This window comes from Leptidea sinapis, chromosome 3, assembly GCF_905404315.1.
Source record: "Leptidea sinapis chromosome 3, ilLepSina1.1, whole genome shotgun sequence".
Taxonomy (NCBI): Eukaryota; Metazoa; Arthropoda; class Insecta; order Lepidoptera; family Pieridae; genus Leptidea; species Leptidea sinapis.
Genome location: NC_066267.1, coordinates 10594863 through 10622597, shown reverse-complemented (window position 1 = coordinate 10622597; position 27735 = coordinate 10594863). Strand labels below are relative to the sequence as shown.

General features: G+C 35.4%; 1 protein-coding gene across 1 annotated transcript in view; it reads left to right on the top strand.

The window, feature by feature from the left end:
• The window catches only part of LOC126979592 (uncharacterized), a 55195-nt gene extending 30785 nt beyond the window's left edge, over window positions 1-24410 (top strand). Inside the window, exons 3-6 of the mRNA XM_050828964.1 lie at window positions 6706-6817; window positions 23180-23370; window positions 23967-24096; window positions 24210-24410. Of these exons, the coding sequence (XP_050684921.1) occupies window positions 6706-6817; window positions 23180-23370; window positions 23967-24096; window positions 24210-24373 (597 nt within the window). The 3' untranslated portion in view covers window positions 24374-24410. The remainder of the gene's footprint in view (window positions 1-6705; window positions 6818-23179; window positions 23371-23966; window positions 24097-24209) is intronic.
• Window positions 24411-27735: the final 3325 nt, after the last annotated feature.

Here is a 27735-nt window from a genome sequence, read left to right as displayed (position 1 = left end):
TCAAGACAGAGTTTGGAAGCTTGTTTTAATTATTCCGTTAAAAGGTATCGCTTACGGCATAACACTCAGATTACAGAGACTCCATGACAGTTACTTAATTCTACTTTATTAAAGACGATATCTAACAGCCGTTCCCAATATTGAGTCTATCTGCGGTTGTGGCATACTTTAGATAAAAATTCTCACTATCGTATACTTTTCTGTCCCAATAAACACGCTGTCTGTCAATGAGAGAATGTGTTGCTTACCAGAGATAGAATTTTGTATGGAAATAACAATTCACGCGTCCCAATATTATCCGTATGTGTAGCTGTCAGTAATATTGGCTGTCGTATATTGGGACAGCTTCAGATTATTGACAGTAGAAGGTAGTAATTTATCTCTATCTGTAGCTAGTATATTAGGAACGGACGATAGACAACAGCTGTCACCCTTCAAAATATTTTATTGCTCCTTTATAGTTTACAGATAATTTATACGTCTAGATAGAGTCTCTTGGTGTTAGACAGCCGATAAAAACAGCCCAAGAATATTAGTTTTGTGTGCGTGACAAGCTACGTCTTACACTCGCCATTTGTATGACACTTCGTTTTAGTGTGCGTGAATTGCTCAAAATAGATGTTAGTTCTAAATTCTATTTTTTTCGACGTTTTCACAGCTGTTACAGTCTGTCTAGACTTATAAATAATCTATGATTTTATCATTTTGTTGGTGAAGTGCTCTTCAATAGGAAAAATTGTTTCACTAGCGTATCATTACGTGCTTTCATTGATCAACTCTCTTTAACTTTACCGGTGGATGGCTTTTTGCGTAGAGTGTCGGCTAAATACGAGTAGAGACCGTGCCGCCTTTATGTGACGCCAGAAGTGTTGTTTCATACCAGTGGCAGGCTCCTTTGCACAGGCTGCCGGCTAGATTATGGGTACCACAACGGCGCTTATTTCTGCCGTAAAGCAGTAATGTGTAAGCATTACTGTGTATCGGTCTGAAGGGCGCCGTAGCTATTGATATTACTGAGCAAATGACCTTAACATCTTATGTCTCAAGTGACGAGTGCAGTTGTAGTGCCGCTCAGAATTTTCGGGGATTTTCAAGAATGGGCAGAATGGGCAGGGCGTATCAATTACCATCAGCTGAACGTCCTGCTCGTCTCGTCCCTTATTTCATAAAAATAAATAAAAATCATGTTGAAACGCCGTAGCCAGTAAAAATTCGATGGGTGCAATCACACTAATGCTCGGATTTTCGTTGTTCGTAGGACACTGACACTGTATAAGTGTAGTAGGTATAGAGCCACCATTAATATTCCCCCATCCATACATAGGTAGATATAAAACCGCAAAACGAACAGCGTCGTCTAACTCTACATACGAACACAAATATGCACTCAATACTGACTACGAAAGTGACTCTACTTTTCGCATATCTGTATCAGTAACATCGACTTCAATTATTTGAGTAGATGGTTCGGATTTTTGGATCATCAGCAGTAGTCACGATGCAATTACAAGCAAAAGCCCAATCTACGTTATGGTCTCCACTATTTCTTAACAAAATGAGTTAAAATTAGATTGATTGTACATATATGAATACTCTCTCAAATAATCGAAATGTTTTAAACGGCTGTTATATCAGGAATTAACGAGAACTAGCGCTCACAGATGTTAAAGATAGACTGCTGAGGTAATAAATCTAAGTAAGCAAGTAAGTATATGAAAAAACTTATCTAAAAATTACTATAATATGCTATCTAATTAAAACTAACATACATTAAAAACTAAAGTAAGGCTTATTCTATATCAACATAATAAGGTGGTGTTTGCAGTGTTTTGTCCCAAAAAGGTTTGCTACTCAGCATATTTACCAGTGGGAGGCTCCTTTGCACAGGATGCCGGCTAGATTATGGGTACCACACCGGCGCCTTTTTCTGCCGTGAAGCAGTAATGTGTAAGCATTACTGTGTTTCGGTCTGAAGGGCGCCGTAGCTAGTGAAATTACTGGGCAAATGAGACTTAATATCTTGTCTCAAGGTGACAGGCGCAGTTGTAGTGCCGCTCAGAATTTTTGGGGGTTTCAAGAATCCTAAGCGGCATTGCATTTTAATGGGCAGGGCGTATCAATTACCATCAGCTGAACGTCCTGCTCGTCTTGTCCCTTATTTTCATAAAAAAAAATATTAGTTGGGTATCACCCAACACTGATTTTCAGTAGCTACCTTCAATAAGGCGGCCATCGCGATTATAGCCTCAAGTGCTTCCATTTTTAAATACAATAATTATGTAAATCTCATTGTTGTCCATTGATAGTTCAACATATCAACACATCCGACAGGCAGTGTCACAGGCGTAGGTTAGTTTCAGATAAAATAGAGAATTTGAATGACAAAGCGGGTCATATTGATCGGCAATAGAGGCGACCACAAGGTCGTACTACACTTGCGATGTATGTACTCGTACCTGCTAACGGAACACTACTTTAATACGGCTATTTGATTATTCATACAGCAGATATAATGTGCCTTTAAGACCATACTTTGATTTATTTCGAGTGATTTATAAATACAAGTCTTCTAGTGGTTAGTTCGATTGTCGCTTACGTTTGTATCACACACGAGACGAGCAGGACGTTCAGCTGATGGTAATTGATACGTCCTGCCCATTATGATGCAGTGCCGGTCAGGATTCTTGAAATACCCAAAAATTCTGAGTGGCACTACACTTGCGCTCGTCACCTTGAGACATAAGATGTTAAGTCTGATTTAACAAGTAATTATTACACTTGCTACGGTGCCCTTCAGAACGAACACCACAATAATGCTTATACATTACTGCTTCACAGCAGAAGTAGATGCCGTTGTAATAAGCAAATGTTTTAAGTTTTCTTTAGTGTTAATTCCGCCAATATTTGTTTATAAACAATTCGACACGTGTTTCGGCTCTACACGAGGCATCCTCAGGACGTGTTGTCTCGTCCGTCGTCGTAAAAATCCAAAATCTGGCACAAGACAAGTGCCAGATTTTGGATTGTTTAAAAACAAATATTGGCGGAATTAACACTAAAGAAAACTTAAATCATTGGTATATTACGACGGCATCTACTTCTGCTGTGAAGCAGTAATGTATAAGCATTATTGTGGTGTTCGTTCTGAAGGGCACCGTAGCTAGTGAAATAATTACTTGCTAAATGAGACTTAACATCTTATGTCTCAAGGTGACGAGCGCAAGTGTAGTAAGTGTAGTGTAGCATTACTGTGTTTCGGTCTGAAGGGCGCCGTAGCTAGTGAAATTACTGGGCAAATGAGACTTATGTCTCAAGGTGACGAGTGCAAATGTAGTGCCGCTCAGAGTTTTTGGGTTTTTCAAGAATCCTGACCGGCACTGCATCATAATGGGCAGGACGTATCAATTACCATCAGCTGAACGTCCTGCTCGTCTCGTCTGTGATACAAACCCATAATCTAGCTGGCATCCTATGCAAAGGAGCCTCCCACTGGTAAATGCAGTGAAGTGGCAAATAAGTGGGCTATCTTATTGGTAATAAGACCAGAAAGTTCCATGGTTGCCAGTCATCAAACAATCGAAACAAAAACAACTTTAATGGCGGAGAAATGAACAAGATTTTCCACTCGCTGTTAACGTGATTATTAGCTTAGAATAAGCTTTTCTTACTTCAACGCTTACGGAAAACTGCTCAAGTAGTAAGCACTTCTTATGTAGATTGACTTAAATGCTTAGCTACTCGGTAAACAGGCGCAATACTTTTGTTTCATCACATTGGAATTGTGCCTTAAATACATATAACTGTTACGTTACATTACATCGCCAACATAATTGATCAATTAAGAGATTATTTTAAGAAATTGACATTTAAACCTAAGCCTTTTAATATATTTTCTTCTTCGTCGGATAACTCTTGACAGAGCAGTCACGGTCACGTTGAACGACGAACGATTCTACGCCAGTTATCCCTGGCTGTTGCTTCTCTGGCACATGTGTTGAGGGGAGTATTGGTTAGGGCTTTGATCTGGTCTGTCCAGCGCATAGGGGAGCGTCCTCTTGACCTACTGCCGTTGACCCTTCCCTGAACAACAAGTCTCTCTATGGCATGCTCTCCACGTCGCGTGATATGTCCGAAGTAAGGAATATATTAGTATTTTTATATATCGTGTCAAGTGGTGTTTAGTGATCACCGTCGCACAGATCCTCCGGCAATACTAGAGGAATCAGAGGAGCGTTGTCGGCCGTCTAGAAAAGTGAACGCACTATTGTTTATGGAACTCATGTCGTATTGTCCTGAAGCCACCGTGTAAGCTCCGCTTATTCCATAGTTTGGCTTCACACATATATCGTGTGAAGAAAGTTCCTTGTTGCACTGTACAGATAGATAAAGGGGATGATATCCTAATTTATGGCGTTTTAGCCATTTACAGATCACTGGATCCCCGACAATTTGAACAGCGATGTTGAGAGGGTTCTATGTAAAATCATATCATTACCATCACCAATCAACTTAGTTAGCCTAGAAACAAACTGTTTTACAAATGCAATTCAAAGTTGTTATAATTTCTTACCCTCGTTCACCATAGAATCGATTTTCAAGCCGTGCTTCGCTTACGTAAGCACTTTTCGCACGCAAAAGCTTCGACCCCCTGGACATAGACACATTTAGAGTATAGACGGATTTATAAAATGTCAGTTTTTGTATAAAAAAAAATATTAATTATATTTTTATTCTTGACGTTTTTAAAGACCGTTTAAATAGTCATTTCTTACACTCATTTTAACCTGATCAGACTGTTGATTTCAGATTTTTTTTTTCTTCAACAAATAAACAAACTTTGTAAGAACAATTCACCAATGGAAGGCACCTTTGCACAGGAAGCCGGCTAGATTATGGGTACCACAAAGGCGCCTATTTCTGCCGTGATGCAGTATTGTGTAAACATTACTGTGTTTCGGTGTGAAGGGCGCCGTAACTAGTGAGATTACCTACTGGGAAAATGAGACTTAACATCTTATGTCTCAAGGTGACGAGCGCAATTGTAGTGCCGCTCCGAATTTTTGGGTTTTTCAAGAATCCTGAGCGGCACTGCATTGTAATGGGTAGGGTGTTTCAATTACCATCAGCTGAACGTCCTGCTCGTCTCGTCCTTTATTTTAATAAAAAAACCTTTAACGAATGACGTCACGGCTCAGTACCTACCATCGTATTTAAATTTTTACTATCATATTACGAGTTCTTATTAATTCTGAGGCATAACGTCTGAAGCGGCCATTTTACATTTCTTATAGAACTCAAAGTTAATGCTGCACTTAGACAAAAAAAAATATTGGTCCGTCTAGATATTGTAGCACAAAAGGTGTACGGAAATTGTATTTGGTTTAAACGGGGTTGGGTATGGGTGTTATAACCAATTAATCATAGTGGCTGACCGACCAATGACATACCTGTATTATTATTGCAGTCGTTAAATGTATTTGTTTGGGGGAGGAATGTTATTGCTTAATATGCCTTATGTTTATGATGTAAGTTTCAATATTCTTTGGCATGTACATTATTTTTTATTGCTAGATAATTTGAAATGAACGTCTTGAGCAGGGGTTGATATTTTTCTAACAATAGTTGAGTATTTTCTTCACTAAACGAAAAAAGAAGATGAAAAACATACTTTTGAACTGAATATTATTATTAGATAAATATAACATTATTTATTTACTCGTGACAATCCATTCGTCCCTAATGCATTTTAAGTTTTTCTCATCAAGACCTTTTACGAAATACCTAATGCGGTTGCTGAGAAATAAAATTACCATCACCGTCTTTTTACTATATGTCACGGGCGATAGGACGTTCACTTATAACTGCCTTAAACCAAACTAAACCTACTATTGGTATAGTTATAGCTCATCGACCTGAATTTAAATTTTTCACAAATCCCGCGGGAACCATGCATTTTTCCGGGATATAATGTAGGCTATCTATCACTGTACCAAATTTCATCAAAATCGGTTCTGTAGCTCCGTCGTAAAAGCGTTACAAACAAACATTCACGTTTATAATATTAGAAGGGATTAACAAGTGTTTTATCTTTTTTGAAAAGTTGACCAGTAGGAGGCTCCTTTGCACAGGATGCCGGCTAGGTTATGGGTACCACAACGGCGCCTATTTCTGCCGTGAAGCAGTAATGTGTAAGCATTACTGTGTTTCAACACACAAATGCAAGTTACAGTAATTTAAGTAAATATAATTATTAATTTCTAATTATCTAATCTTTATTTAACACTTTTAACGACGAAGATACCTGTTTTTCCATGGTTTTCTTGTTTTGGCGCGTTAGGGATAAATAATCAAAGTGAAATTTTACGATGAGAGCGCAAACCGTCACGCAAATTCGACCCCCACATATTAGCTAGTCAACTAGACCATTTGTAGCATACTTCAGCTACCAATCCTCTTGTAAGTCACATGTCTACTGAACCACAACCAATGGACAGTTTTGTACAAAAGTTACCTTAAAAAAGACGTATACATTCCTTAAAGGCCGGATTTTTTGGTATTAGTAGTGTTATAGTGGCCCTCCCTTCTCTTCCACAAAAAGTAGAACATGTGGGTGAAGATCTGAACAGTATATACCAACCACTAGCTACAAGCTTGCTTGCTGTTGGCCATCATAAAAAGAAGTTAAATAGGTAATGATTGTTACAGAAAGACGGCAGCCTGCTCCTCACACAGGTGGGACTTGATGATGAGGGCCTATACGAGTGCGCCGTGGAGAACGACACATCCTACCTGGACAGAATCAACGTCACCGTACGAAGTGAGTATGCAAACTAGATTTTACTAATAGTGACGTCACACTTAGTGTCCGACTTAAACACGATTTTCAGGAAATCGAATCTTCTGTAACCGAAACTTTTCAGACCTTTGGCTTATTTATACATTAATAAAGACTTTCTCATGATAATTCTCCTGTGAAAATTAAACTTTCAAAGCTTTCAACACTTTGAACTAAAATTTGTTAATCAATTTATGAACGGAGAGTTTCAGTGCGATCGAAGGTTCGATAGATTTTACAAAAATAATACGTTCCTATCCGTTAACGACTAAAAAAATCGAGAAATAGTATTGCATTTTGTGTTTATATTATTAAGAAAAAATAAGACTGAAAATAAAATTTTATGAACGTTGCGGGACTCGAACCCGCGACCTCTCACATTCCGTGCGAGCGCTCTTTCCAACTGAAGCCACAACCTGAGAGTTGAACATAGCATACAAGATTTTATAATCGATACGTCGATCGAGTCGCGGTCGAGTCCGGCATCGTTCATAAATTTTGTTTTCAAATAAATTTGCGTAATTAATCCCAGAAGTGAGGGTTATCACTTTAGAAACATCACAAATTGTTCATATTATTATCTGTACAAATAGAAAGTCGTTATTAATATATTGGTGTAATATATTCAGGACGGATGTCACAATTATGTAGATCCACCATTCGCGAAGGTCGCGTAATGAGTATCATTACGAGCGCTGTGAGCTCTCGAGCCTCGTTCATTTAACAACAGCCTGTGTTTATACAGATGGGGGTCATTATGTTTGGTGACACAAGATTTCAACTTGGAAATATTCTTGTTATAGCCTAAGATCCCACCGCACGATTCTGCAGTTATGTTTTTTTTCTGCAGCCTTGTTTTTTTTTTATTATTATGAAAATAAGGCACGAGACGAACAGGACGTCAGCTGATGGTAATTGATGCGCTCTGCCCATTACAATGCAGTGCCGCTCAGGATTCTTGAAAAAAACCCAAAAATTAGCTGAGCAGCACTACAACTGCGCTCGTCACCTTGAGACAAGGTGTTTATTCTCATTTGCCCAGTAATTTCACTAGCTACGGCGCCCTTCAGACCGAAACACAGTAATGCTTACACATTACTGCTTCACGGCAGAAATAGGCGCCGTTGTGGTACCCATAATCTAGCCGGCATCCTGTGCAAAGGAGCTGGTGCTGTGCTGGTGCACTGGTGACACTGCGACAAAGCTAAGTAGTAATAGTAAAGGATCCCACTGCTAGATTCTACAGGTATGTGTTTATATGATAAAACTAATTTTAAACGAACGTTTAGGGAGTATGCTATTTATTAGCGATATATGTTTTTAATCTTTTATCATCGCGGAACTTTAACATTGTAATTATTATGACGGGTACTCACGATATATATTTTATATATTTGATGCCGATATTTCGATTCAATTGCATGATATTAGCGATATATTTAATTTGTGTATATGACTACAAATTATCAACAAAAATGTACCTGTTGTTACCTGGTAAACTTTTGTTGCGGCTGACTAAGAGCTGGCATGGCTGGCAACCATGTTTTAATCAATTTTTGACATAATTCCCTTTAAAATGACGTAAAATTTAAAAAAATGTAGGTGCAATTTACATCAAAAATCTATATATATTAAAATATATTACAAGTACTTGCGGCCAATTTTTTATAGGAAACCTATCGCTAAGACATTGCTTACTCCCTAAACGTTCATTTAAAATTACTTTTATCAAAAAAACACGTACCTGCAGAATCTAGCAGTGGGATCTTGTACTATTAGTACGTAGCTTTGTCGCAGTGTTTTGATACAATTACTGCTTAACTACGGCGGCGACGTGGGACGGGTCGTTCCCTTCCCTAAAATATTGTCGACGGAGGCGATCGCTAGCCCATGCGTTATGGTCGTGAACGGGCGCTACTTGTGGTAGCAGTATGATCCTGTTACCAGAAACTCTGCTTCATGTTTTTAAAATTAAAGTTATTATATTTTTTATAATCGCTAATGAAATGCTCGCAAAAATACCTTTATTTATTTACTCGTGTAAGACATTAAGTATTTTTGTTGCGTCACTTTACATGTATTGTAACTGAAATGATTTATTAAAAGATGAAGCTGTAAATGTTGATTTAAAAGAGTGGCATTGAGTTTCTTGCCACTTCTTCGCATTAAATACAACTCTTTCCGAAGTGGCAGTAAATATAAAAAGAAAAGAAAAAAATTGTGTGATTTTGATTTGTGTTGATTTTGATTTGATTTATTAAAGTTATCGTTTTTATATTATAATCTTTATAACGGGCAAACGGGGCGGAGATCAGATGATCATGATCTCTTGACCTGGTAAGTGGTAACTGATGGCGAAGGACATTTAAAATACGCGAGGACTTGGAGACACGGTGCCGGCCTTTGACAGGCCTTTCAGAGACATTTAATGCTAAGAGCATACTCTACGTTTGAATGAACTTACATTTTATTTGTTGGAGATCAGAGCAAATTAATAAATATTCAGTAAAATCTAAATATTTTAAAATAACATTAAAATCGCAAAAGGAATTCAAGAGCAAAGTATTTCTACAGGTTGGTAGATATTATATTATTATCTTATAAATTATTATTAATATACAGCTTTTTACTATTTAAATATTTATTTTAGTAACACAATAATATTACTAACACAAACTTAATATTTATCGTAAAAGCATATAATTAATACACTATTTTAATTTATTTTTTATTTGTAACTTCTATATTGCAATAAAAAATTCCTACTTAATTAAATTTCTGTTAATATTTTTTTATTATTCACTTTACTGAAATATATAAGTAATATGCTTTTATTTCACAATAATAAGCAGTATTGTAAATAATAGGTAACTTTTTTGTTTTTAACATCTAGAAAATTTTCAGAATGTCTTAATAAAATCATCCTTTATATAAATTGAGTTTATGTCGGCAAATAGGACGGCGTTACAGTAAATTTATGTTGATATCGGCCAACCGATCAACTGGAAAATTGAGGTTCTAAAACGAATAAGACCCGCACAGATCATTAATTAGTAAATGCGTTTATTTAATTTAATTATATTACTTCGCTCAGAGAACATTGACACAAACATCATCATCATCAGCCGGAAGACGTCCACTGCTGGACAAATGCCTCCCACAAAGATTTCCACGACGATCGGTCCTGCGCTGCCCTCAACCAACGTATTCTGGAAATCTTGACCCTCGAACTATGTGCCCTGACCACTGCCACTTCAGTTTCGCAATCATTTGGACTATGTAACTTTGGTTCTCCTCGATTCGATCTCGCAGGGAAAGACACAGGTCTCCGACACAAGCAAAAACAGTAAATTTTCGTACTTCTCAGTAACCTATTGCAAGTTTGAGTTCATATTCCAGTGGTGCGATCCTGTCTCGGTAATACAATGCAACGTAATGTAATGCGAAATGCATGATTCAACCTTATCGATGAGACTCCTTAGTGACATAAAAGGCATAAAAAGGCATTTATATTCTCAAAATTGATTCCTTTAGAATTATTTTTGATGTCATTTCAAATATACTAGATACTACTACCGCTTCGGAAACAAATGGCGCTCTGAGAGAGAAGAAGCGGCGCAAGAAACTCTCCCAGCATTAAAAAATACATAGTGATATAAGGGAATTTACAAACTGTGAGGCTTTTATAATAAAGGTTCTTTTTTCAATATTCGACTCGTCAATGATGAATTTTTCTCTATGTTCGAAGCTATTTTTAAGATAGTTTCTTATTAAAACTTTTCAAATACAAACGTTCTTCACGATTTAGATCAAAATGAGTGGCCGGTGTGTTTCTTTTGTTATTCTCACTGATGACTTATAACGAATTTACGCTAAATAAAGTAAAGAATTACTTAGTTTTCTAAATACTCTTATAAAAGATACTGTTTCAATTAACATGGGGGCCATCTTGGCTGTGACCTTTTGTTATTACAGCGGCAGTAATCTGTATACTCTGTATCTGAATATCAACTGTCTAATTGATGCTATATTATGAAATACTGTTCGCTGACAGACAGACGGATGGTCTTCTATCACATTATCTCAGTACTTATAATAACTGTTTGACCTGATTCGCACGATACGCCACACATCTATCTCATTCTGATATAATTTCCATCATCTGGATGCCTGACGTTCCTCTTCAGTACGATTTTCAAGGAATTTTATGTCACGTACAACCAAGCTGTGGAATCAGCTTCCTGATGCGATGTTTCCATGATGATTCCTTCAAACAAACCGCGTACACCTCTCTAAAAGGCCGGCAACGCTCCTGTGATTCCTCTGTAAGCGCATTGATCACTTATCAGTTGATCCGTACGCTCGTTTGTTCTCCTCCATAAAACAAATTGACAATGGAGTCTTAATAACTGATAGAGTACAAAACCCTGAATATTGCGATTAATAGTAGTTACCAAGCCTATTTTTTTAATTATTTTATGAAAATAAGTGACGAGACAAGCAGGATGTTCAGCTGATGGTAATTGATACGCCCTGCCCATTGTAATGCAGTGCCGCTCAGGATTCTTGAAAAACCCCATAAATTCTGAGCGGCACTACAACTGCGCTCGTCACCTTGAGACATAAGATTTTAAGTCTCATTTGTAATTTCGCTACCCTTAAAACTATTTGAATTTATACAAGACCAACAAAGAGGGAACAAAACCATATTATTGCTCCAGTATTGCTTTACAAATAGGGACTTCAACAAAGGAAAATTATAATGAATAAGAGCTATAAAACGCCAACGGAAGCCATACAAACACCAGCTATCATTAGTTACAAGTGTACACGGTTCGTTGATCACGCTACAAATTGTCATGATGACCGCTGAGATGGCTCTGTGACGCAGATGCCGCTTACCAGAGTCTGACACGTCAAGGTCACAACTCTGTTGCCAGATATATTACTATCCTATTTCTGAGATTTTTTTTTTTATTTATTTAATCATAAATATATACACAGTTGGTACTTAAATTTTACGTCTCGCAAAACTGTTGCAACAGTTTGTTGGCGAGTTTACGCTCTTATTATATTATTCTTATGTCAACATTTATCAATTTCTTCACCCTTTGAAGTCAGATGGGAATAATAATATATTTTTTATGTATATTGAAGGATTAATAATTTTGCCTGTAGTTATATAATTACTTTAGTACCATATTCAGTTATGACTTACCGGGTTGAATTCATCGTCAAGGAGTCGAACCGATCCGTAAGCCTTATGCAGGTGACAGGTTTCTGGACGATCAGGTACAATGGTACTTAGGCGACATTCACACATTTGATTATGATATTTGTAAAGAATATATAATACTAAAGTTTTGAATAAAAATTTATTTTATGTATGACGAACACATTTGCGATTACGGGACACATGAACCAAAATCTCCTGCACCTAAGTGAATAAAGTGATTTTGATTTGATTTGTATGTTAATTGATCACCACCGCCTACATTTTTCTACAATACCAGAGGAATCACATGAGCATTGCACACGTTTTAGGAATTATTATTGATTTAATTTCAAACTCAAATATTTTTAGTTAAGATTTTAAATAACTTATAGAACCCATTTTAGTAAAGATTTTAAACAACCATCACGCACTCGGAAATATATCCATGAAAACATAACCATGCCTGTTATGCCGCCTGGAAAGCTAAGGTTATCGCGAATAAATACATACGGATATATTTTACATAATATGTATGATATAATTATAAGAATAAAAAAAGAAGTGGTACTGTTACCAGTTTTCAAAAAAAATGTACGCGTTTACTTGAAGGCATTCTTGTCATTATATCAAATTTCAAACTAAACTAAAGGAAGCTATTTCCATAATAATATGGGTGCAAGAGGAAGGGAGCTCACCGTGGATAACAAAGTTACGCATACGGTTACCGAAGATGATAATCTGGCTAGAGGCTTGTAGTGAGATGATGTAAATTAACAGTAGAGTTATGAAGCTGGAAACTTTTGACATTCATAAGTGTAATTTCATTTACCTACTTGAATATGGTGATTTTGATTTGATATGATATTTATCTATTTATTTATTTAACCAATAAATTTAACGAAATAAATCAATTTGTGTCGAAAAATAAAGAAAAGTGCGCCGAGTTACTTGCACCCGTACTTTCAGATCTCAGGAACTTAATGGTGATAAATTAATGAAATAAATATATGATGGAAATTAACAGTAGATTTATGAAGTAAGAAACTTTTGACATTCATAAATGTCATTCCATTGAACTACATGAATATATAGATTTTGATTTGATTTGATATTTATTTAACAAATAAATTTAATGAAATAAATCAATTTGTGTCGAAAAAAAGAAAAGTGCACCTAGTTACTTGCTACCGTTCTTTCAGATCTCAGGATTTCAATTCTCTTTGGATGGAATCAAATCTACTTTGGAATAAAATATTTGAATTTGCGTCATAGATAGATGCTAGGTGGTAAGATGCACAATGTTTTACGCCATTACAATAATCCTATAGTTTTAATACCTTTTCATATTGAATTACTTCTCAATGACCATTAATTGTATATTATACAATATTATTTAACATTAAATTGAATCTATCAGTAAATTATTAATTACATCGTCAATTGACTGTTTTACTTGAGCAATTTAAATGTTTTAATTGCTTATTGATAAAATTTTCGCATTTACTTCGTTTATCTTGTCAAATGTTTTTAACAATGTTATTTTCTCTTTAATAATCCTTCAGAATTGTTTTCGTTACAAGTTTTTTTTTTAAATCGAATATGAGGATGATACTATTAGGTTGCTCACCGTTAGACACCAATTGGACTATAGCAAAGAATATGAAATAGTACAAGTACCTACAGAAGTCTCACTACGCAAAATCAATTAGAGAAATAGGGAAAAACTAAAAAAAAACATAAAAACTCAGAGCGGCACTACAATTGCGCTCGTCACCCTGAGACATAAGATGTTAAGTTTCATTTGCCCAGTAAATTCACTAGCTACGGCGCCCATCAGACCGAAACACCTTCCTGCTTCTCGGCAGAAATAGGCGCCGTTGTACTACCCATAATCTAGCCGGCATCCTGTGCAAAGGAGCCTCCCACTGGTAAACTTGGTTGGCGTTGCGTAGGGACGTCGCTTCACTGTGTGTCTACTACCGCATTTATGACGGGGAGTGTTCCGAAGAGCTGTTTCACCTGATTCCTGCCGCTGAATTCCACCTTCGCGTGACACCCAACAAATTAAGATATAATGTCTACCATCTGGATGTATGGCGTTCCTTTATCGAGCGGTTTTCAATGAACTTTCTTTCACGTACAACAAAACTATGGAATGAGCTTCCCTGTGCGGTGTTTCCAGGACGACGCGGATATCTTCAAACAAGTGTACACCTTTCGAAAAGGCCGGAAAATCTCCTTTCATTCCTTGTATGTTTAAAAAAATTGTTTCTGTCGCTCGCCAAAGCTTTAATTAATATTCAAATATTTATATTATTGAAGTAGGTGTAACTTTGCGGAAATCCATAATTATACAAATGATTTGAGTTTTCTTTAGTGGCGGAGTTAGTAGTAGTTAGTAGTTTTTTGGCGGAAGTCACACTAAAGAAAACTCAAATCATTTGTATAATATTCAAATAATGACAGGAAGATATATATAATATATATATCAGGGAGAATCCAAAATCTAGCAAAGGTTTTCAAAACTATAAGCCATCTTGGTCGGCTCTATTTTAGGTATTGCATTAAATCCTAGGGAAGCAAATAAAACCCATTTAATGCGTCTTGAAAGACCTCAACGTATGCTTCTAAAAATAATAGCTAATAAGCCATTGATATACCCATCACATATGCTAAACAAACAAAAATAAAGTCCTTTCCATTCGAAAATAATTTTTTACCACAAAGAGCCCTTTCGCCTTAAAAATAATTTGAACACTCGTATATTACTAAATATTTACTATGTTCCGAAGTTCAATCTTATTTTCAAGTATAACTAAAAGTACTCTGAGAATCTTGTCATGAGTCCAAATCTCTCTTACAAAGTAAGATCCACAATACGAGTGTGACTTTTACAATAATTACGCTATGATGAAAAAGAGAAAATCATCAAACCAAAAATTAATTTAACTAAATATATTTATTTAATTATGTGGGTATATTTAATAATAACTATTTGCTTTATCTATAACTTATTCAATTTCAAAAAGGTCCTCATTATAAAATGATATAGTTTCATCACATTTATTATCACTGGTTGGCTCTGCACAGTTTCCAAATGAGCCATCCAGAGAAACTATTCATTAAAGCCTCCTTTTTGTTTTACTTATGAGACTTACGTTGTATCATTTATATTAGGCAGCAAGAAGCAATGGTTGTCATTATAATTAATCTCTATCCCTACTAATATTATAAAGTGAATGTAAGTTTGTTACGCTTTCACGCCTAAACCACAGATGAAATTTATTACAGAGATAGACAAGAGCTTGGGAAAGGCTACCTTTTATGGCGAAAAAAGACTTGGCGGGGTTGAAATAGGGGTGGAAATTTGTATGAAAGTTCGTCATTATCGAAGATATTATCTTATACCATGAAAATTTGTATTTGGGCACTTGATAAGATATAAATAAATATTTGTTCTAGCATTTTCAAAATTTTTGACCTGTGTAGGGATGAAAAAGGGGGATGAAAGTAAATTTATTGAAGTAGGCGTTACTTTGCGGAAATCCAAGAGAAATGCGAGACTCAAGTCAGTATTAGTCTCGTGCCAGAATTGTTTAAAGACAAATATTGGCGGAATTAACACTAAAGAAAACTCAAATCATTTGTACGGGGGAAAGTTCTTTAATTGGTAGCTTATAAAAATGTATTAACCACATCAGTTTATCATGTATTATTTGCAAAGTGAGTAAATAAAAAAATAAAAAATGCTGCCCAAAGTATTGCACGCGCACTGAAAAACGTTTTTCAGTGCATTTTTTCTGAAAATTATCACTGTGGTCAGGTAAATTTCACAGAGTTCATTGATGGATATAAAAAACATTAACATATCATTGCAATTCGGGTTGCGACTGCAGCTGCAAACAATTGTCTCGATCAGCAGAACTGGTTCTGGTCCAGTTGTGTTCCAATTATCTCGTACAAACTCGATACAATATTCAGACAATGTCGCTCTAATCAACGCTACTCAACGGAGCTTAATTTTTGGTAATTTATATCGTACTTGGGATTTCGAACCATATTTATGAAGATGATGAACCAGAAGACAGCAAACCATAAGCAATATTATGTAATATTGCTTTCTCAAAATTGTTTCCTTCGGAATTATTATTTTTTTCTCAAAATTGATTCCTTTATAATAATTTTGATGTCATTCCTAAAATACTAGATACTACTACCGCTTCGAATACAAATGGCGCTCCGAGAAGAAGCGGCGCAAGAAACTCACGCAGCATACTTTTATATAATATCTTCTATAAAATAATCATAATCTAGTCCCAGGCAGTACGATCACTTAGATGTTCAGCTGTGGAGTAATAGAATTTACGACAGAGCCATTTTTAATAAAACATTTAAATTTATTTATAGATAATGCCTGAACAGTGGCTGGAACTTTATTATGAACGTGTATACATCTACCCTTAAAGCTATTATGTATATTATGAAGCCTACTAGAAATAGCAACAAGCAATCTCTTATTTCTAGTGGTATAATAATTGAAATCACTATTAAGAGCAAAAAATTTTTAAGAGTTAAGAGATTTAATAAATTTCAAGATATTTTGCATTTCAACGCTATGCTAAGTAATCTACCTACTATAATAAACGAATTGCCAGATAACCTACAAAATTTATATAAAATGAAAGAGAAATATATACAAACATACTGAAAATATTATATGTAAACCAGTGTAGATATGAAATACCATTATGTAAGTAATTATATCTCCCTTTCTTTCTAAATTCTGAGGATTGATGTGAATGACAGGAGATCTCCTAGGACTCTTCTTGGTATGGGAGTACCACAAGGGATCTATTCTTGGATTCTACCTAACCTTGTGGAAAAAAATACAAGGTAGTATTGATTGCGGATGACACTTCACTTATATTCAAAGTGAAAAGAAGCCAAGTTTTATATGACGGAGTAAACAATGCTCTATCTGACATCGTGTACTGGTTTAGTACCAATAACTTATTTTAATATAGTCATAAAACTAAATAAATTTACCGCGCCAAATGTGAAAAAGGTAGATGCGAATATTTTATTAAATGGAGAGTTGGTAACACCGGTGGAATCTGCTATATATCTTGGCATTACTCTTGATTTCAAATTGCTTTGGGGCCCCCATACCTATTGAAGGATTGGCAAATAGGCTTAGTTCTGCAGCATATGCGATTAAAAAAATTAATTCGAACGACAATTTACCTAGATAAACCCTTTGGGTTTGTTGTTGTGGTATTTAGATATGGAACTTTTATTGTATGTATTTGTTTTGAAAAATCAAATATGGAAAAAATGTAACCCTGCCGCCACGGAAACAAATAGCGCTCTGTAAGAGAGGAAACGTTGCAATAAACTCTCCCTGTATTTTTACGAGCCCTTTATTTAAAAAAACTTTAAAACATAGACGTATAAAGGGTGGTTTTTTTGAGAAGGGCGTTGTTGGCCAAGTCGGAAACTACGAGACTTAGAGAAAAGTTGTGACAGGAGTCATGCTCTCGATCTATAAAGAAGAAACCCACAACTGCATATTTAGTTTTTCTTCTTTCTTTCTATTTCTTGTACTTTTGACGGAAATCGGCCCGAATGATTATATATACATAATATATATTATCATTCGGGCCGAATAATATATATTATTTGAATATGAAGTTATTGTTTTCTTATAAATCGAGGGCATGACTCCCTTCACGACTCTTATGTAAGTCTCGTAATTTCCGACTTGGCCATCATATATCTAGTCTTGCCATAAATACTAAAAGAAAGAAAAAAAATTATATGCAACTAACATTTGTACTTTTACAGTGTGTTGCTGTAATAAATAAATATAAAAACAATTTAAAATATAAAAAGCTTATTCGAAGTGGTCTTCATGGGCTGCAGAAAGTATAGAGTCAATTAAACGTTGAGGCCAGTTATCAATAGAATCACTTACTCTTTCCATGGCAAAATTCTTCATTGCCAATCATAGGGATCGTTTTAAGTACTCCAAATTATTATGGCGTTTCTATATTTTAATTTTTTTATATTTATGTATTAAACTAACACAGGGCAGATGGCGGCAAATAATGCGCAAAAAAGTACTCTGTCGAGATGATCACGACCCTCAGCTCTGAGGAAACCGACGCGAGGAGGAGGAGATTAAACTAACGTCACTGTAGAAGTAATAAAATAATGTTATTTGCAATAGAAATTTTTATTCTTTGTTTCAGTATTTATGACAAGACTAGGTATATATATCTATTAGATAAAATTTCTCTATTGTTTAACTAACTCACCGGAGGGAGTATGTTTGTATTTCTTTTTTGTTTGTTGCCTGAGAACTCTGTTGTTTATGGATCGAATTAGATTTATTTTATTTGAAATTTGGTAGCTTTTATAAAAAGAAAATTCTTCTGATAATGGGATCTTTGAGTAACTCAATTATTCATTATATGTTATTAAAATAGAAGTTATATTTCCGAGTTGAACCCTTTGTGGTAATTGGTATATGTATTTCAAAGAAATTCTTTACTTTGTGAATCACGGCTGAGGGTAGGTCTAAAGTGATTTGAAGGCATAAGGGTTGGTCGCATGTTTAAAGAGCATTTGCATACAATCAGCCCCACTAAGTGCTATGCCCTATTACCCATTCCGATCGATATGTGAATTAATGTTGATGCTTAAGGGTCCCATATACGCAACGATCGTCAGCTCAGTCGGATCGAAACCGAAGATCAAATTAAATGAAAATCACTCAATGGTGGACAAATTGCTTTTAATTTAATTTAATTAAATTTGATTTAATTCTTCTACCGCATTTATCACGGGGAGTGTACCGAAGAGCTATTTCACCTGATTCCTACCGCCGAATTCCACAGTGCGACACGCCACAAGTTAGGATATCATCCCCACCATCTGGATGTGTGGCGGTCCTCCACAGTGCAGTTTTCTTTCACGTACTACAAAGCTGTGGAATGAGCTTCATTGTGCGGTGTTTCCGGGACGATACGATATGGATACCTTCAAAAACAGCGCGTACACCTTCCTTTAAAGCTGACAACGCTCCTGTGATTCGTCTGGTGTTGCAAGAGAATATTCGCGGCAGTGATCACTTAACACCAGGTGACCCGCACACTCATTTATCCCCCTTTTCCATAAAAAGAAACTACATGTGAAATTAAAATTATAGATTGGTAAATATCTCTATGGATACTTACGTACGATATAGGATTATTACAGAATATATACGCGCTAGTTTGAGGAACCCAAATTGATTTGACCGTCCTGTTAAATTGACAGATGTGTTCGTTGAACATAAATTTAATCAGCCTTGGGAAACCGAGGGTTATGTTTTGATTTGGTTTTTGTAGTACCACGCTTAAAACATACCAGGCATTGCTTTTCTTAAAATTCCGTATTTTTTTTTCCTATAAGCAGTTACAGGCTTTGGAAATAAATAACTGAAGATCTGAGAAAGATGAAACTGCGCTTTATATTTTATAAACGGCTCTATATTAGTATGACGTGGCTTTTTGATATTTATGGGAGGATGTAAACGCTCCGTGTTGCTGTTCTATGATTTGAAGGGTAGAGTAAAAACTCCGGCACATGCATGAAAAACCGGGTGTTTATATAATTATAAGATACCGTGTGGTGAAGTGGGGTTGGTTTCCTTCCCTCAAATATGGTCGAGGGAGGCGATGGCTAGTCTACGCGTCATGCATGAATCTGCTTCATGTTTTTAAAATTAAATTTATTATTTTTTTATATTCGATAATATAATGCTTGCATAATAGCTTTATTTATTTACAGAGTGTGTGGATTGATGCATCTACTGTACTCATTAACTCTTTTGTTTTTACTTGGACGTTGTTTTTGAAGTGGTATTTTTTTCTTATTTTCTTGGTATGGGTATAAAATGTTAAAACGCGTTAGGACACGTGACCTGATCGAAAATTCTGAATCGAAAGTTATGGATGAAACTTAATTTTTCAGAGAGATAAACTTTTTAATGTAAAATACTTGTAATACTTCTGAATTGTTAAATTTTGTATGTAATATAAATTGTCATTTTTGTGTACGATAGCGCAATAAATGAATATTGTATTTAACCATATAAATGCTAGTACTTTTATACTGATAAATAAAGCAATTCCTACGAAGTCATTCCCTAACCGTTCCAAAATATTCAAAAATGCACAACGTTAATATTCAAGTTTTCACTTCTGCCGGCATTCCCGGAGTGCAACTCGTTATTGTTTTTACGTAGGTAATCGTGTAAGGAATTGAGTATTTGACGTTTGAGTATTTTCGCTGTATCACTTTACATATAGACCAGGGTCGATAATTTTTGAAACCAAAAAAAATTACAGTAGGATGAAACCCATTGGTAAAGGACGAGAATATAACAAAAATTAAGGGAAAAATAAATTACGGGCGATCTGAGGTCGGAAAGTGGAAAAGTGGGGATGTTTTAGAGTAAAAAACGGTTTATGTCGATTTCCGGAAAAACTACAAGTCCTATGGCAAAAAGTTAGTTGGCAAAGTTGTAGGTAATAAAGAGATCTACAACTTTTGTAATTACACTTATAAAAATTGAAAAAAACAAGTTTTTGGTTTTTTATTTTTATCTTTTACAAAAAAAATCTTTCACGAAATATTGTAAAAAGTTACCTTTTTATGTCCCAAATACACTGTAATTTATTTAAATTGAAATATTTATTTTTTCACCTTGTTTTGACTCAAAAAAGAAGCCTAATTTTCAATCAAAAATTCACCCGTCAAAATATCAGCTTTTTTCAAAAAGTTTGCGGGCTTTTTGTTCGTTGAAATATCTACTTTCTGATGGTGTAAAAAAAATATAAATTACAATTATTGTAAATGTTCGGAAAATTTAAGTCAAACAAAAGGCTTTTTATAAAGAATTCATACCTGTTGTTTCGTAGCAGCAAAAGTATGGATTACAATTAATCAAATCTATTTAAAAATGTAAAAAGGATAATGATTCAGTGTTAAATAAACCTTTCTTTTTTTTTTCAATTTTATTGATTTTCTAATCCATATTTTTGCTGCTACTTAATAACAGGTGTGAATTCGTTATGAAATGCCTTTTGATGGCCATAAGTTTTCCGTAAACTTTGAGGTTATGTGAAAAAAGTGTAATTACAAAAGTTGTAGATCTCTTTATTACCTACAACTTTGTGAATTAACTTTTTTCCATAGGACTTGTAGTTTTGCCGGAAATCGAGATAAACCATTTTTTACCCTAAAACACCCCCCCTTTTCCACTTCGCGACCTCAGATCGTCCGTAATTTATTTTTCCCTTAATTTTTGTTTTATTCTCGTCCTTTTCCAATGGGTTTCATCCTGCTATTATTTTGTCACTTTTTATCATTTTCAAAGGCTTCGGCACTGGTCTAATAATATATTTTTATTGAAATGATTTGCAATACGATGAAGATGTAAATATTGATTTTAAAGAATGGCAATGAGTTTGTTGCCACTTCTTCTCATTAAAGCTCAACCGTATTGGTGGTAAATTTAAAAAGAAAAAAAACTTTTGACATTCATAAGTGTCATTTCCTTTTCCTTGAAGTGATTTTGATTTGATTTATTCTATTCCACTCAATATTCTACATTTATATTATGTTTGTCAGTTTAGTTTCTTGTTTACGTTACATCGAGTTTTAGATCAAAATGTAAGAACAACTTTAAAGAATGTTCACTTCACTTATTTTGGTCGTTGGCTAATACCTAATAAGTAACGGGCTGATCACCTATCATCAAATGCTTGTCCTTTGTTGCCCATATTAAAACTGGTACCCCTGACACCATGTGTGCATTTAGTATTGATCAGTTACAGCGTAACAACCAAATTCACATTCGAATTTAAATATTAGTTATAACACAAATAAAATTTGAAAAACAAAATTTTATGAACGATGCAGGACTCGAACTCACGACCTCCGGCGTTCCGTGCCGGTGCTCTAACCAACTGAGGTAACCGTTCGAGTACCGCCTCGTTAAGAGTACAAAATTCTGTTTGCTTTGTTCAACTCTCAGGTTGTGGCTTCATCTACAGGATCTACTTTACAGTTGATAACTTGCTCAACCCCAATATTTGCATATTAGAAAATTGACTTGAGATGTCGCTCTTGTACATCTAAATAATATGTTATGTTTTTAAAGTGATAACTCTCACTTCTAGGATTAATACACAAATAAAATTTGAAATACAAAATTTTATGAACGATGCGAGACTCGAACCCACGACCTCCGGCGTTCCGTGCCGGTGCTCTAACCAACTGAGCTAACCGTTCGAGTACCGCCTCGTTACATACACATATTACATTGTGCCATACTTATACTACCCCGCGCCTGATAGCTGACAAAGTACTTAAAACGGGCCAAAAGTTTCCGCATTTAAATAGAATCAGATAGCAAAAGAAGAAAAACCCACAAAGTGAATAGTAAATATTATAACTCTTCTGAAGCCAAGCGTAATATAAAAATTAACGAGATCTAGACGAGTGCGCAGCCACAAGCACCACTACAGATTGTTAAAATATGCAACCTCAAATATACTGACGCATTTATTTCAATAATTAAAACGAAAAATGTGTACTCAGTGTCTCTGATGGAAGGTCAAACAAGTTAAATTCGAGCCGAACTGACGATTAAATTATAGCAGTACATTTATACCAGTGGGAGGCTCCTTTGCACATGATGCCGGCTAGATTATGGATACCACAACGGCGCCTATTTCTGCCGTGAAGTAGTAATGTGTAAACATTATTGTGTTTCGGTCTGAAGGGCGCCGTAACTAGTGAAATTACTGGGCAAATGAGACTTAACATCTTATGTCTCAAGGTGCTGAGCGCAATTGCGGTGAGAATTTTTGGGTTTTTCAAGAATCCTGCGCGGCATTTTTAATGGGCAGGGCGTATCAATTACCATCAGCTGAACGTCCTGCTCGTCTTGTCCCTTATTGTTATTAAAAAAAAACAGTAACGTATTGCAGTCACTATTCTGAGCATCAACGACGAGTACGGGTGATCAGTTTAAGGAGACTTAATCGCATTAAAACTTCATATTATCCTTTCGACAGCTGAGCCGCCCCCATTGGTGAACGTGACCGTCCACGCGTCTACGATCCTCGCCATCATCCTGTGGAACGTGGCCGGAGACGGCGGCCACCCCATCGTGGACTTCACGGCGCAGTACCGCTCCGCGCTGCCAGTCAACGGTTCTCTGGAGCAGTGGAGGCCCATCAGTCCGAACCATATTAGCCCCAACTCGGTATGTGCACGGAGATACTGGAGTTAGGCTGGCCGCACACATCCAAAATGGCTCTGCATTCATAATTTATATTCCAGCACTTTGCCTAACACAAATCTTAAAATTCAGAATGATCATGAGGAATTAATACAAATAGCATTGCTTTCGGTCTGGTAGCGGCAAAGAATGTATAATACTAGCGGACCCGACAGACGTTGTTCTGTTTTAAAAAAAAAAGTCTTGCGAATGGAATTTCTTTAAATCCGTTCTTAGCTGATCTCTACTCGGCGAAAGGAATATTTCTACCAAATTTCAAGTCTCTAGGCCTTATGGTTCCAGAGATATCGTGATGAGTGGCTATATACGTGGAAATCTCTTATATAATATACATATAGAGTAGTAGCGGACCATATTCGATGTCGCATTATCAATCGCACAAAATTATTATAATTACCATCCAGGCCGTACCGAGTAGGAAGCCAGACCAATTGGTGTCAGGTCTGATGGTCCGGCCGTACCAAATCCGATCATGTGTTAAGGATATTATAACTGTCATGAGCAGTTCGTTCCGTCGCTCGCGGACATAAGTAATATATTAGTATCTTGATGTATTTCAGCGTCAGATAGATGTGTACCACCTTGAGCCGAACGCGTCGTATTGGTTCCGCGTGTGGGCCAACAACGTGGTAGGGCCGGGGCCACCGGTCGAGGTCCTCGCCACCACGCTCTACAGCGACCAGGAAGCTGGTGAGTTGTGCCATGTGGTATCCCAGACATTCGTTTAATTAATGTTTTTGTAGAATATTATCGCCTTGTCGCTTTCGAGTCGCCTAACTAAGATCGTCCAATAATGTCCGCAGAGCTGTACAAGCACTTCCTGGAGGGCGCGGAGTCGTTCGACACGCGCACGTGGCTGGCCGCCGTCTGCGTGGTCATGGGCACGTTGGCCGTGCTAGCGGCGGGCACGTGCGCCGTGCTGTGTCGTGAGTGGCGCCGCGCAGGTGAGCCGCACGACCTCGAGTAGCGCGTCACCGACCGCGTCACCGATCGCCTCACCGACCGCGTCACCGATCGCCTCACCGACCGCGTCACCGACCGCGCCAACTACCTCGCTTCCATTTTCTTTTCTACACCTGACATCCGGCTGTCTTAAAATGTCCTTCGTTTACACCTCAGACATATAATTGGACGTAGTTCCTGAAAAACGTTACAAGCTACAGACATCACGCTTTAGGGAATTCGTGTTTTAATTTTATAAATATTAGTGTATTTCATACATGTGGGTTGCGCTACCAAGTCATGATATCATTTAAAGAGTGACAGTAGTGCTGACATTATTTGTCGGTCCGTTAATATGAATCACGTGACCAGTTTTGTGTTCTTAACTCAATTTCGACATGATTGTGGTTTGGAACGTTTTTCTGGAATTACGTCCAATTAGCATATAGACAAACATCTCTATAACAATAAACATTTTAATTGAAAAGTCGTAAACAGTCAGCCACGCTTGGCATAAGCTTATTAGTATTTTTAATATTAATCCACTCGTACACACACTGACAAATCAAAATTTGTCACATATTAATAACGGGCTGTCACGTCTATACGCGAGTTTATTCAATATCTATGGTTTCTACCAAACATAGTACAAGTTTTATTCAATTTTCTATATTTTTTATCTTATGTTCAGACCGGACTAACTCATTCATTACTCTTGTAATAAACAAGCGACATGCTCTGTTAACGACGGTACAAGCACGTGGTACAGGTGTTAAACCTCGGTCTAACTGGAGGATTTATTCTACGCAAAGGTCAATTGGATTTTATAATAACTAAAAAAGCTGAATTACAGTGTATTAATTATTCTTTCAAATTCGATAATGCTTAAATTCCACCTGGAAATTTCGTTAGGAGCAGAATAATTATGTTTCTATGATAAGCGAGGCGTAGCATTTAAATATTATGAACATAAAGGCTTTCTTGTAATAATGAGAAAATTTGAAAATGAAAAAAATAACTATATAAAAGATTTAGGTGAGGAATTATTTCATACGTCCTAGTAATTGCTAGCACATATTAGTACACCTACGTACACTTTTCTATAACGCTCCTGTGATTCCTCTGGTGTGCAGGAGAATGAAGGCGGCGGTGATCACTTAATCCTATCAAGTGGACTGTACGCTCGTTAGTCCTCCTCTTTAAAAACATATATAGAATCGGAAGTAGGCGTCCATCTTGGCACATTAGATTTCTTACGGGCCTAGTAAAGATATGTAAAAAAATTACAAAAAAATAAACTAATGTAAAATAACACCAAATTTATAGATTAGGCTTAAATATGTAGTTTAAGATAAGTCTTATCGTTACCTGAACTTAGTTGAGTATACAATAAAATATATTTACCATATTTATTAATACATTTTTATAAATAAACACATTTTTATAAATACGGTTGGAACTTTTAGTGAACTGTGAAAAAGGTTTTGCGAAAATTTATTGAAGTAGGCGTTACTTTGCGGAAATCCATAATTACACAAATGATTTAAGTTTTCTTTAGTGTTAATTCCGCCAATATTTGTTTCTAAACAATTCGACACGTGTTTCGCCTCTACACGAGGCATTCTCAGGACGTGTTGTCTCGCCAAAATCTGGCACGAGACACAAGTTGATTCTCGTGTCGAATTGTTTAGAAACAAATGTTGGCGGAATTAACACTAAAGAAAACTAAAATCATTTGTATAAAAAGGTTTGCAGTATTTTTCCTTGTTTCTAAAATATTATATAATTTATTTTAAAATATGTAGGCACTATTAAAAAATGTCATGCTATACTTCAAATTTTCTTCATACCTCTTTTATTATGTAGGGAATTTATTAAAGCAATATTCGATTCATAAATTAGACGTAAATATCTTCTTGAGAAATATATAATATATAATGATTTACTTCTTATCTCTAAATTATTGTAGTAGCACAACATATTTTATATTTTGCACGCATTTTATTACTAAAAAGAAAAATATAAAAAAAAAACAAATCTCGTGCCAATATTTTTATCTATATGTACGCTAGGTAGATATTAGTCTTAATTAAGGACCAAAAGTAATCGATAAAAGTCAATTTTTAATACTTAGTAATTAAAAACTTCAAGTGCAATTTCTCCAAATGATAATAATTAGGTTTAAAAATTTTATATTTTATCTTTTGCTGATGGCGACAGCTTTGAAAATAAAAACGCTTGCGTTCTATAACAATAAGAAAAAGAATCTCAAAAATGTTTAACGTTTTTATATGTGAGTATACGATGCTCTTGCCAAGATTATGATATAGTATTTAGGTAAGTTAATAAGTTAATATTATTAAATAGAGATGTCGCAACTGTCTGTTTAAGTTAACCCGTTAAATGAATGGTAATCCCGTTCATTTTATGGCCTCGTTTTAGTTTTACACTAATATTTTATTAAACATTCCATTAATTCTTCACTTTCCGCCATCTTGGTTACCATTTGAAAATTTCATTCGAATTGGCGGACAATTTGATTCAATATTTATCCGCTGTAGCGCTAGTAGTCACCAAAACATTATGGCAACACCAAACGGAGAACTTTGTTTATAATTATTTATAAATTCATCAATTATTAATTTAAATGAACGACAAATTCGTTTAACGTTGTGTTAAATACATGACAGCTAGAGCCTCTCTCTAGGTAGTATAAGTTATCTAAGGCTGACTCAATAGTCAGTCTATTTATACTTTGTCGTTTCATAACATTATTCATTGCATTACCAATTATTTTCAATATTTTTGTTTCTTTATTTGTGATGGAATCAAAAAATTGCTCCGAATTAAATATATTGCCATTAAAAAAAATATCCTAGAAATAATATTTTTTTAAATTATTTGTTTCTTTGAAATTACATTAGGTTATATTACACGTACTTGAATTAGATTTCGTATTAAAATACCAAATTGAAAAAAAAAAAACAATTACATCTAGAAAAATTCATTTAATTACTATGTAGTTCGCAATTTCTATTTAGTACAGTTAAAATAAATCATTTATCGTATAAGTATGTAAGATTAGAAACTTTATAATATCATTGAATTTAGATTCCTCAACGATGATTTTATAATAAGCTTTCGAAATAGTTTTCTATCTTATAGATTTTCTTCAACATAGTGTTGTAACAACTCATCGTATCTTATGTCCATCGTAGTAAATATTTAGTAGTTATAATTTTTCATTTAAATATATTGACTATAATTTTTAAGCAAAATCAAGAAAATACACAAGTTTTATCTCTTCAACGTTCTCACCCTTCGGCTACGTAATACTAAATAATATTGGATTTAATATTAATAAATAATAGATAATAATAGATTTGC